This window comes from Ooceraea biroi, chromosome 3, assembly GCF_003672135.1.
Source record: "Ooceraea biroi isolate clonal line C1 chromosome 3, Obir_v5.4, whole genome shotgun sequence".
NCBI lineage: Eukaryota > Metazoa > Arthropoda > Insecta > Hymenoptera > Formicidae > Ooceraea > Ooceraea biroi.
The window spans coordinates 17,486,347-17,499,809 of NC_039508.1; the positions used below are offsets into that span (position 1 = coordinate 17,486,347).

The following is a 13,463-nucleotide window of genomic DNA, read 5'->3' on the forward strand; positions in this document are numbered from 1 at the left end:
ATATATCTTGCTTCGATATCTCGATATCTTCGATATGTTCGATGTTTCGCATGGATCGTCCGTGATCATTATTGACATCTCTGCATTTTGAATTGAATTATGACATGCATCTGTAAACGAATAGCGTGAGAAAGCGAATAGATGCGCAGAAGAGTTTGAACAACTGGTTAATCTAAAATAGTAATCGCGTTAACGAGAGCTTTATTTTATGATTCTTTACGATTGATTTATAATTATGTAATGCATATTGACGGATTAAATTACCTCACATTATCAGCACTCATAACGAATAAACGATCTTTTATTTTATGATTTTCTATAATTGATTTGTGATTACGTAATGCAATATATTATCGCATACGAAATTATCTCACACTATCAGCGTTTATAACGAACAAATTATGTCTGAATTGAGCGTTTAATAAAAAGCTGATAATGTGTTTCTGAAGGAGAAAAAGTTTCATATATTTCTGTGCATTCTAAAATTGAACTCCTCGCTTCCAACGAAATTTTATTAGGAATATAAATTAATGTTATTTTGTCGCAGGTGTAATTCGATTACGCATATGCAGGTAAATTGTCCGCCGAGCTTCATCGGATTTATCTCGATATTGTGTTACGACACCCGCATGATCTTTCACGCGACGCATAGCGTATAAAATTCTACCCTTCCGCCGACACTTTCCCAAGGTTGAGTTTTCTCTTCAGAGCATCTCATAGTTGCTGTAACAGGAAACTACATTGTTATAATTTCGATGCTAAGAAATTGTTGGAAGGCAACATTCTACCATTTTTAATACACAATATGAGAAATATGAGAGTTAATATAAAATAGTTTTCTTTGTGCGAAAACACCTAGTTTTGAGAAAAATAGAATTACGTTAATATTAAAGAAGGTTTACTAAATGTTTATTTCTTCAGCTTCTTTTTCAATATTGTTCTTTCTACAAATGTTAATCATCTTCGTCATTAATATCTCTTGTACAAAAAATCCATATCTAGATAACTTTCCCCTAAAGTTCGTCTCCGGGGCACTCCCTGTATAATCCATCGTCATCAAATCTCGATTTAAATATTTGTCTTGAGAAAGGCATCCTCAAGATCACGTTTCTCCCTCAAAGCTCGCCGTAAATCTTCCGCGTCATTAAAATATCCATGCATCGGAAATGCACGTAACCTCAGCCACCTCAATCGCGTTTAAAAGCGCCGTCGAGGCGAAAGGGGTTGAAAAGCGTGATTTATCCGTTCGTGGACGCGGGCGCGGGCGCGCGTGTGAAACGGATCAGACTATTTTCGAGTCGCCGCCAGATTCTCATTCCGCCGACGAGGGTGAAAAGGAAGCAGAAGAAAACGCGACTGTAAAGTAAATAGGAACGCACGTAACGCGTCGCGGCAGCCGCGAAGGGGCGTGTCGCTTCCTGAAGCGATTTGTAGAGAGGAGCGGCCCCGGACGAACGTGATCCTTGTCCGTGATCCTGATAGTAGGCTGCACCCTTCCGCCGTAGGAGAAGACGTGATCGCGACCTATGTCTTCCCCGGCGCAGCTGTCGCCGCGGCGTAAATCATCCGAGGGAGGGAGCCGCCACCCCGAAGCTTTATTTTCAAACTTTCCTCTTTTTTAACGTCGTATTACCGCTGTCGCGCTTAAGATGAGAGGCCAAACTTCTGTCATGCCCAAAATCCCTTCGATTAACGGAGCGAGATGGGTGCACCCTCTTCGAGAACCAGTTGGTCTTGTATCATAGAAATAAATGATAATTTTGCGCGATGCTATCGCGGAATTTGAAAAATGCAAAAAAGAAACTTTGATTCTCTCTATAATGCTGATGGCATTTCGCGGAAATGTTGGCTGGCCAGCAGAAAGATGGCTAACCGCCCCGTGATTCAGATCACGTGTCATCGATCATTTTAGGATCCGCGTCGCGTAATGTGGACCAACTTATTGGCCGATTGATCGGGCAATCCGCGAATTCGCCGTCGGCGGAGGCGGGCATTCACCGTGACGTGCGTACAGCGTACAATAATAATAGTAATTCATGAATGGTCCGGTCGCGGTGGCTAATAATAGCTACGATCGTAATGGCGGTGGCAATAATTGAATGAACCGCGCGCGAGTGAGCGCCTTACAACATCCTGGCACGTGCGTAAACAGCTCTTAGGTAATTCGAAGTGACTCCCGGCGCGTATGTGCGTGCGTATGCAAAACGCTCGCGAGTAACGGTACGTTTTTTCTACGGCGAAACTACGCGTACGAACACGCGCCGATTATTTTACCCCTCCTAGCTGGGAGAGAATCCTTAATTCGCGCGCAAGAATCGCGCAAAGAATCATTCAGATTGACATCTGTGCGGCGATTATCGACCGTTTCGATTATCGACAATCGTAGACGCCGGAGAACCGGAGAAATTATATTATAAATTGATAAATTTATTGAGGCACACTTGAGATTAATGGCACCATAACAAACCGTACAACAAGCCGCGATAAATTTAAACGGCGCGATAGGCAGTGATAGAAATCAGGATTTAACAGTTGATTAATGCGTATCACGCAGAGGAACGGCACACATGCGCACATTTTTGCGTGTAGTGACTCTCGCATACCTCGTAACTTACACATCTGATTCTGCCTTAGTCCGAAAATTCAGCTTGAAGAAATAATTCATTTTCAAAGGATTTTCAAAGAATTAGATCTTTTTTCTTTTCTGTAATCAGCCCTCCAGAGTCGAACTCTGTTCGAAGTTTTATATATTTATATAATATATCCGCGCGTATCACTCGCGCCTGGCAATTAAAATTTTTATCAGCGAAACGAAATCCTAGGCGTAATAAAATTGGAGACACCATCCCTCCACCCACGCCCCCCGTCCCCGTCCCCGTCCTAGGAATAGTTTAACGCGTCTTCTTTTACAGCCTCGTAAAATCTACGGGCGTTACATAGAGTGGAGTAACGCCGGAACAGAGAGCGGCTTTGTCTCGCGGCTCACGAAAGCCGCGCGGACGTAAACGCGTCCTACGGAATCACAATGTATAGCGCATTGAGTTTCTCGCGTACGGAAAATAGAGAAAGGCAGGAAATCTCGACGACGCGTAAAAATCCCCGTCCCGGTTTACGTTTATGTTCTCCCTTGTTTATTGTCTCGGGCTAATGGCGTTGAGCGATTCGATGCGTGCGATATATCGATGGCGATTTGTGCGCGGACGGTTAAACGGAGAACGCGGTCCTTAAACCAAGAATAGTTTATTCTCTCAGATTAATATTTGCGCGCGCGCTATTAGCGGAGATATTCTTCAACCGGAAATCCATTACATAATTGAAAAATTCGTCCAGTCTGGAATGATGAATGATGCAGTATGATATGATTAAAAATTGATAGCACCATAATTCATCATAATTTATGAATGATTTTTATACGTATAGTATGGCACACCGTTTGCCCAAGGATATCATCTTATTAATCTTATTACTTTTATTTTATTCATTTTAATTTTATTAATTTTAATAAATATTGAAAGAAAAGATCTGGAAAAGAGAATGAAGAAAAGCCAACGAATTTTACCTGCAATGATCAATGCATTAATTAAATCAATAAATATTTCACAATCAAATTATGAACGTTTTTACTTAACATTTGATCACTCTCATAGACTTCGGTCCTAACAATGGAGGGCGATAATACGTATTCTTCACATGACGCTTCCCTACACCCGTTCACGTGTTGCTGCGACGGCATTTCCATCACGAAGTCGCCCGTTATGATGATTCCGTCCGATTGCTGCTCGGATGTCGATCGATGCGGGCACGTCAATTTCAATCGTGACTCCTGGTGCCAGATGCATCGGCCAGATTTCCGTAACTGTCCGATGGTGGTCGGGATCAGAGACGCCGCACAAGTCACAGCTGGGACACGCTCTCGCACGGGACGACCGGATAGGTGAAGACGGCTTAAGCGTTCGAACATGTGTAGAAACACGAAACTCGATACTTCCTACACAAACTATCGCCGGACATCGTAGCCGTCCGATCGATACTAATGGTGTGATCTACGATCTCGTGGATCCGCTGGGACCGACCGCAAATCGTCGACAAATCAGGAAGCGCTGTCCCGAAATTCTGATCCTGGTCGCAGGACTTCCGAGGTAGCTCTGAGAGCAACGAGGTCGATTTATCGTGGATAAATTTGAAAAATAAATGATGCAGTGGGCAAATCAATGAGCGAGAGCTTGAATATATCCCCGAGAGGTGTGCGTTATTGTGCGCAAAATGTGTAACAAAGGATAACAATTTCTGAAGGTACTTGTGCGAGATTCTGTTGCTGCATCTTATTTCGTATCTTCTTCGTGCTCGATGACTTGACCTTTGATTGCTGACTATTCGCGATACTTTGATCTGTGTTATAATATACGATATATTATTGAGGATACGATTAGTGAAACATGATGAGGAAGGAGACACATGGATATAATAACAATTTAAAGACTCTCTCTCTCTCTCTCTTTCTCTACACTACTCGGATGAGCGAAGTGCATTTGTGATTTGATAATCTCGCCAAGTCAACGAGTCAGCATTTCGTGTAATGACTCAGACGCTGATATCTCAAGCACGACGAAGATTGTTGTGTCACCTTAGCTCCGCTTAGCTGACTCTAGCAAGCGGTGATGGGGAAAATTTTCTTATCAAATTTAGAAATCAACTTTAAAATTCAGAGTTGTTAATTCAGCTTCTACAAGATTGATTGCAACCTTGACGTTTACGTAAGTCCGAAATTCGCAAGTTCGAATTTGTTAAGCTGAAGAGCAATTTTGGTTCCTGAAGAGATTACTCCCCTCTTTCAATTATTAACTAGAATCTGCAGAAGTATCGCAGAATATCGCCGGTTCGCAAAATTTGAGAAGTTTTTGAGAAATTTGAAACTTGACAGGCAAACTATGAAACGACTAAATCAGATGTTAACTGATTCACAAGATGATTCACAAAGCATATGTTTTTGAATTTGATACAACGACGAAGATTGTTGTGTCACCTTAGCTGCGCTCAGCTGACTCTAGCAAGTAATAAGGAAAATTGTCCCATCAAATTTAGAAATCAATTTTAAAATTCAGAGTTGTTAAAATTCAGCCGCTTCTACCCAAAATTAATCGCAACCTTGACGTTTACGTTCGTAAATCCGACTGTGTTAAAATAAAGAGCAATTTTGGTTCTTGAAGGGATTACTTCTCTCTTTCAGTTATTAATTAGAATCTTCAGAAGTATCGCAGAATATCGATTCTCAAAATTGAGAAATTTAGAACTTGACGGACAAACTATCAATGAAACGATTAAATCAAATGTTAACTAATGGCGATTCACAAAGCATGTATTTTTGCATTTGATACAACGACGAAGATTGTTGTGTCACCTTAGTTAACTCAAGTAAAATTAATTCTCTAAGTAATAAATAATTCTGTTGCCTTTTGTACACCAAAAAATCAGCTGCAAGTCAGCAGTTCACCATTTTTTCCTACCTTTTGTTTACCTCGTTCTACGTTTAGCGGCAACAATATACGTATCGCGATAACACGGATGCTCGGCTTTTAAATGTGTACCGCCCCGAATGTAAAGAATCCGCTATTGCTCCCTGCACGCGTAAATCCCATGTGACTGAAAAGAAGCCGTTGGTGGGGGGATACGTGTTGCCGGGATGTCGAAGAGGCAAGAGCAACGGTTCAGTTTTGCTTAAGACGATCTTAAGTTGTGTTGTTCTGCTGCCGTCCTGCTTCACTTGGTCCGTCCGCGACAGTCAACGATGATCTCGACTGACCGATCGCGGAAGAGGCTTGCGCCCATAAGGGACAGTACGTTGCACCGTGTGTGATGCTTCGGGTCTAGGTGAAACATTCACAATCCCCGACGTCATGAAACGTGAGTCTACCTCAGCAGCACCTTTGCAGCCTTTACGTTCGTTTGTGTGGGGAGCACTCGTGAACGTTCCATTTTGACAAAAGCTAGACATAGACAATGATGAATTTTTCTTGTGACAGATCTGTCTTATCCAACAGTGACACCTGAGTGTTTTTTTATTTAATAATTTTAACATTGCATGTGTTTTATATTTCTTGGCGAGAAACGTTTTTTCAAGGTTTTTGATATCTGAAATCAAAGTAGTTCATGTAAACTGTTTAAGAAAACCTTTCTTAATTTAGTGATAATATTTCTCAATGTATTAATAATCTTTCGAGAAAACGTGGAAATCAGAAATTCACGGTATTGCACAGACGAAAGTGTTAATAGTCGTAACTATCGTGTCGCTTCTCGTCGCTCTTCCCGGGCTGGCGACTTCCAATAATCCCGCCAAATTGGCAGAGAGCGACTCGGCTCCGGTGTTCGGCCGTGTGTCGGCGGGTCGGTCCAGCGAAATGAGAGAGAAATCGCGAAATAAAAGAACCCAACGACGGTCGAGGGAGCACTCTCGGCGAAAATAATAAAAAGAGTATCGCGGGTCGCCACGGCAGTCAACCCCCGGCCGGTGCTTATGGCACTTTGCCACGCGGGACTTGCAAATTCCGGCCAGGTCGTTTCGCGCGCTTTCGTCATCGTTCCACTTCGCGACAGAAGAAATTACTCCGCTGCTGTCACAATCGCCGTGTGTGTTTCATTGACACTTTGAAGGAAAATAATCGCAAACGTAAATCGCAAACACCACTTTGGTGAAGCAATTAACGAAAACCAAGAAAATAAACTGCCGCAAAACTAAACGAACGACTCTTAACATACATTCGATATGCGTACGCATACGCGTGCAGAAGAAGAAATTCCAGAAATCATTGATTTTAATACGTGAAACGTGGCATCAGCTTCTCCTCCTCCTAACTTCTCTCTCTCTTTACTTTTTTGCTAGAATGTAAGTTTCTAATTTTAATTCACAGAATTATATTTCGTCGGTTTAGCATCCTTCGAGTTCCCGACGAGTGTATCAACATGGTGATCATTTTTTAAGTCAGCTAAAGCCATTCCTCGTCCAGGAGTGTCGGGATCCTCCGATAACATTGCACGAAAATGATCACGCACGTGCTCGATGTGTGACAAACACGAGCTGTGCCATCGCTTCCCGAAATACAATCACGAGCACGAGTTCGCACGTCGTGATACTTTAATTTCGCGAGTCATCGATGCCCCTGGTCGGATCCGCGAGTTTGATTGCAGTTTACAATGCGCCGTCAGCAAAACAGATATTCTTGCTACCGTACTGATGCCCAAGGTTGCGCTCAGTTCATGTTCACCTCAGGCCTCTCCTCGGAAAGACACGGATCAACCTTGACTCGAGCGATACCTTGTTTTTTTTCCGGCAGTGACACAATTTGTTTGAATGTTTAATTAACGAATCAAGTTCGGGATCTCATTTGCAAAGTTTGTATAACATGCTCGCACGCTTGTTTAGAAAGCGAAGCTTTAATGTTGCTTAAAATATCGATTCCATAATCGATCTTTTCTTTTCTTACGTAATCGACCCAAATTAAAAAAAATGTCAAGATTAAGTAAATTGTTACAACGAAATATTAATATATTATTATTAATTTATATTATTAATTTAAATATTATTAATTTACGTCTCTCGACAAGAGGATGTTGTTATTTCTGCGATTATTCTGTGTTTGGTTTTCCATTCTGGATAATTGAAAGAGATCTGAATTAAGATACGGTCGTTACTCCTGGCAACTTTGTAATCTGAATTAAAAGAGAATCGCTCATTTTTCTCCCTAATCGGCCCGTCGCACCGTCCGATTCCCACGCGTGCAATTTGATGCTCTTAAGCGATTTCCGCGTCGCGCGACCCATAAGCCCTGCACGGCTCTATGGCAAAAGACGATTCGTCTGTGTGAGCGCGTACGTGTATGAAGGCAAGAAAAAAGAAGTACTCTATATCTATCGCCACAGTACGCAGACAGGGCGGTACTGCACATCGACGAGTGTCTGTGAGACGAGTACGATTACGAACAGCAAAATTTACAGCGCATAAACTGGCCTCTCACACGTGCAGCATACATGAAAAATTCAAATATAAATGCGTAATGTCATAAAATCCAGCATGAAAATAATAAGTAAAAAAACCTGCAATTACAACAAATCTTAATTATTTATGTAAATTATTAAATTTTTCCCAATTTCGCGCCGCATTTTACTATACGATCGCGCGATGATTGCTCGGCAATCCGTTCCCGCGCAAGTTACTCAGGCTTGTTGAGGGCCTGAAACCGGGCCTGTTCGCCGGTTATCCTCTTGCACGCTGCTTCATTCTGCAACGTTCACGAGACGAGTTGTGGTTTACTGGCGAGTCGAATGGCGAAGGCAACGAAGTCCCGGGCGACTTCAAAAACTCATCGGCACTCCCTCGCCTACGCCAATAAATTCTATTTCGCGTTTACTTCGCCAGCGCGCGATGAACATCGCGCCCTTTTCCCCTTTTCCCCTTTACCCCTCCTGTCCGTCGTATTTTTTCGGGCCGACGCGGGCGCAACCCCGTTCCTCCCCGTGAAACGGTCACGCTCGCGCGCGACTGATAGCGCGACGATTGCACGCGATGCCGGAGATTTGAATGCTCGATGAGCTTTCGCTGCAATCCGATGAACGACACGTGTCGGCAAATATAAGTGTCGTTTACCTCTTTGAGGAATCCGCTTGCGGATCCTCAGACATCGAATTTGTCACGTGAAATATCGTCTTTCATCCATAAAGATTATAATATAATATCGGGTTGTAACATACATTCGACCCGTTTTTTTTAGTGCTTTTAATAATATGGGTTGTAACATATATTCGTTATTAAAAATATTTACCAGTCGAATTTAATTAATTGCCATTTCTTAAATAATTACAAAAGGCGTGAGTGAATGCATAACGAGAAGGGCGACTAAGGCTGCATTCCGAAATTCACTGCAAATGTTAAAAGTCGATAGTTCATATTAATAAATTTATTATAAATTATTATAAATTTTCAGTACTTGCAGTGAATATCGGAATGAAACTATTTTTGCGCGTGATGAAACGTACGCACGTGGATTATTTCACGTGCGGCGGCTCGCAGAGTCAGTTAGCCGAGGATTAAATTTAGCAATTACAGCATTCGGTAATGCATCTTGCGCGCGGGTGACATCTTCTTTCGCCATAACTTCGCTGAATTATGGACGGGCCGCGGCGGCGATTGGGATCGCTCATGGGGGCCCGCAGGGCGTACAAGGGGACTAAATACTTCACGCATTCCCGATGCGTCTCACAGTCTTTACGGCTTATTATCACCTCCACGCTTTCGGCCTCTCGCCCCGTGTGATACATCAGCGCGATGGAGCGATGGTGGACGCGGAACAAAGCGGAGGAAGAAACCGCGAGCGGATTCGCGCCGATTCCGCGAACAGAAAATTACTTTAGTCGGAAGTCGTCGTCGTCGTTGCCGGCTCGGTGTCTGGCAATAGACGCATTTAGCAAACAGGACGATAAAGTACATAGGGCTCTGTCAGGGATTGCGATGACGTTCCTTTGACAAGCACATCACCAGTGAGGAAGAGCAATAATTTTCAAACACACGAAAGCCTACTATTATGCAACTGGTTTATGAAGATTATCTATTATTAGAATTATTTAGAGGAAAGATATATCAAATATATATATATAATTTTAATTAAAAAATAACTTTTTAAATATGTATATAAAAAAAGTATCACTTGTACAGGATATTATTAAATCAAAGAAAATTCCACTAGCACGGAGTTCTAATTAACAGAACTGAAATATTGAACTAGAAGCATTTACTAATATTGAACGAAGAGGGTATTGAAATATTTACCGATCTCGGATTTACGGAGTGCGAACCGACACGGTATAATCCACCGTAGGTACGCGGACATTACAACCGGAAACGATCACGTATATATCTGGGAATTGCAATGAGAGCCACGCGGTGTATCGAATATCGGGGAACCCGAAAGGGGACTAAGAAATGCCGACGCGCGCGATGCACGCGGTTGTGCGTTCGCGTTATTACGGACGTTATTAGGCCGTAATTTAAGGCACGTCGATCTGGCGATTAGGGCCGGGACTAACGCACCATTATTTTACAGCTTGGCTTTCGGCCAGCTGACCCGACTTGTGCCCGGTGATTCGTTGACGTCACGGGCATTATTAACGACTTTTTTACGTTTTCTGCGTTCGTTCCTTTTGTCCTCCCGGAGGATTTCTTCCCGCGCTTGTAACCCTTTCGCAGATGCTACGCGTGTGTGTAGCTCGACTTTATTTAACTGAATCCTTGATTCCGTTCCATTCGGCAATCTTCCAACATACGCAAATTATTTTGAACAATATGCATAATTATTACGTTAATTACGACGTGTTTTAATTAGTATAGGAAGCAATTTTGTTCTTTTTATGAGAGACCGGCCATTCTTGGGAATTATTTAACGCGTTACACGCGCACGTACAACAAATTTATTATTTTTAGAATACGGATGAAAATAGACGCACGGCACTTTGGAAGCGATGGCGGCGTTCGATAATGGCAAGGTCGCGTTGAAATCCCGGGCGTGACGGCACTCACGAATTCGCGACTTATCCGCGACTAATTTGCATGCAATCGTCGCGAATGATTTGTATACGGCGCGCACTCGGATAGCTTTATCTCGGTCGCCGGCGATAATTCCGTGCAAAAATGGATAATTGGTGCCGGGCGTGTTTTCCACTTGGGCACGTACACGGCCGCGAATGATGTCACACGCTCGTCCTTTACAAAGTATAATATGCCGCAAAAGCTGCCCATATATACAATACCTACCTATACATGCACGAGTGTGAGTTGTCCTGACAACGTATCATCTCAATAAGTTGTCGTGAAAATAACGAAGATGAATTCTTGATGAATCGTGCTATCTTTCCACGTTATCCAGATTGAGGCACGAGCGAGAGAGTCTAACTCTGAGAATCGCGCTTCATCTGGCAAATTTTTATACAAGGAAGAGTCATCTTGTATTGAATTAGGAAATTTCGTGCTTTTTCCTTATTCAACGATGTTTACATACATATTAAACAATTTTGTACGCATAAAGTAGCTATGCAATAAAAGCGACACAGATTTCAGGTAAACGTGAATAAATACAATTTATTGAAAACTCACTTTTCGCCTTGGAAAAAAAACACCAAGATCCAAAAAAAAATGTGAGGGGAAGCAGCCATACTTGCGAGTCGGTTGCATTTATTATTCTTCTCGGAGCTGTATCGGGGTGCGACGAGCACAGCACGCTGCTGGGTGGCCATTTTAAAAGCGCGCCTGGACGATCAGTCACACTTAACGTCAAGACTAAAGTGACTTAGTTTAGGGCTGTTTAAGGGCGGGCTGTTCGTCCGTATGAAAGGACGAGGGCCTCGCCCATTCGAGATTGAGGGGACGCCGCTTCTATCACAGCCCTATCCTTGCGACAGCGGAGGGATGGTTCTCACCCTCTCGGCCAACCTCGCGACCATGTTCCGCTGTCCTAAGATGTATTCAGCTCTTGTCATACGCCGAAAGTTCCACCACTTGTTCTCTGCCCTTACATCACGCATCGATCTAATAAAAATAAGAAAAATAAAATATTATCTGAACATTTTATTCTGGAAATTATTTTATCGAATCAAAATCTGATTTGCTTCCAGGATTAATTATGGCGATGTTTCGGGGCGCGTTTCAAACACGTAGAGGTAATCATGAAGAGAAAACGTGGGCTTCGCTCCTTCGCGCAGACACCGTAATAAAACAAATTGGAAACATCGTACCGCTTGACAAGAGCTTTACACGCATGTGCTCGTCACGCGTTCACGCGTGCTACTCGAGCGCGTCGCAACCCCCGTCCGCTATTCGAGCGCGAGGCTTCACCCTCGAGTGTAGGGTTGTTAGGATTTCCCGCGGGCTCCGGGAGAAGGCAGATCTCTCGTCGTTACGCTAATTGTCGCTCTTTCGGAACTTTCGTCGGTAGGCAGCGATCGTCTGCGTAATCTGCGAGGACTCGGAAGAGGGAGAATGCGATACGCACGATTAACCTTTCATGATGATCGTGTTTGAAAATTTATTGGCGAGAAATGCATTTCGAAGCACAAGATTTTACAAGATTCCAAGATGCTGTATCGTTTCGTGACGTCATTCGTCACGAGTCATCTTGTCAAGCAAATTTGATTTTAAGAGATCTATGGGAACGCTCGCGATTTTGAAATTGCAGTTCGAAATGCCAACGAAAGATATGCGTCTGTTATGACGTTTAGCTAAAAATTGAACGCGGCGCGAGACGCGCTTTACGATTTACGGTCCGACTGTTGCCTCCTCGGCGTATTATGGAGCACAGTTCTCGCGTTACGCGTTGCGATGCTGGCGTCTAAACACAGGTTCGAATTCATGATCAATAAACTACGCGACCTATCAGCCATGGCGCTCTCTCGTTCTCTGTCTCTCTCTCCCTTTCTCCTGTTTCAAAATGCGACGTTACGAGTACGCTTAGTTGCACGTCATCAGTCCACTAAGTCACTAGGACGATTCGTTATTTTTTTAAAGTAGTTAAACAGAACCAAGTACTCTGAATCCAATTACACTATTTCAATCAAGTTCACATTATTAGAAATTTTCAAATTTAGATGGCAGTGAATCAAGCTAAACACATACTTGTCGTTTATTAATCGTCGTATATTAATTTTATGGCAGGCACCCTTTATAAAAAACCAAAAAACAGATTCCCCAAAATATCGCTACCAATATTTGTATCGGCATCTAGATTACTAGTTGATGACCTAATAATTCCGCGATTCCGTCATCATCCCTCAAATAACGCAGAGAATTCCAGAGAAAGGCACCGCCAGACCGTCAGCAGTTTTCTCTTGCAGGAGAAACTATTTGTCACGGTTATCTTTGCAACATTATCGCAAAGTGTTCTCTTTCGCGCTTCGATTACTTAGTGACGTCCCGCAGACCTAATTAACTCAGCCAGCGCAGCTGCGGTATATTCGTGCGTCGTCGATTCTGCCGAGCGTTCACCAACGAACGAGTCGCTTTATTTTCTTTCGGTGTGCTCGCACGTTTCGCGTGAGAGCAGCTTTGTCGCCCGAGACGAAGGCGCGCAAGAAAGACGGGTTGGAAATTCGAGTTGCGCGTGTAGAATTGCCGGTTGCACGCGTGCTGCGTCGCGTCGGCTCACGAGACGATGTTTGCCGGTTCACGAGCAACATTGTAAGCGAGCAGGGTGCACGCTCGGAGCGAGAGAAAAAGGGGGAAGTCCGGTACATTGTACCGTCTACTGCATCTCGGAGTGCAACGCGTGCAAGCGCAGACACCGCCATCGCGACGTTACCAATCCTCGAGGTCGGACTTAATCTGATGCTGCAAAATGGCCGACGTTTACATGTAAAGCCCATTTTAGACTATGCAATATATTGCGCTAGATCTGACGCAATTTTTTCAGCAATTTTGTGCTGCAAGA

General features: G+C 43.3%; 2 protein-coding genes across 3 annotated transcripts in view; one reads left to right on the plus strand and one right to left on the minus strand.

Moving 5' to 3' along the window:
• Window positions 1-13,463, plus strand: part of LOC105284398 (single-minded homolog 1) — a 44,906-nt gene that overhangs the window by 2,404 nt on the left and 29,039 nt on the right. Inside the window, exon 1 of one of the 2 annotated variants that reach the window (XM_011347858.2) lies at window positions 3,518-5,901. The exons of the other annotated variant lie outside the window; for it this stretch is intronic. Coding sequence (XP_011346160.1) covers window positions 5,895-5,901 — 7 coding nt within the window. The 5' untranslated portion in view covers window positions 3,518-5,894. Of the gene's footprint in view, window positions 1-3,517; window positions 5,902-13,463 lie in introns of those variants that run through there. 2 annotated transcript variants of the gene reach the window in all.
• LOC105284399 overlaps window positions 9,770-13,463 on the minus strand; it is a 47,622-nt gene continuing 43,928 nt past the window's right edge. Inside the window, exon 3 of the mRNA XM_011347862.3 lies at window positions 9,770-11,569. Within this exon, the coding sequence (XP_011346164.1) occupies window positions 11,428-11,569 (142 nt within the window). The 3' untranslated portion in view covers window positions 9,770-11,427. The remainder of the gene's footprint in view (window positions 11,570-13,463) is intronic.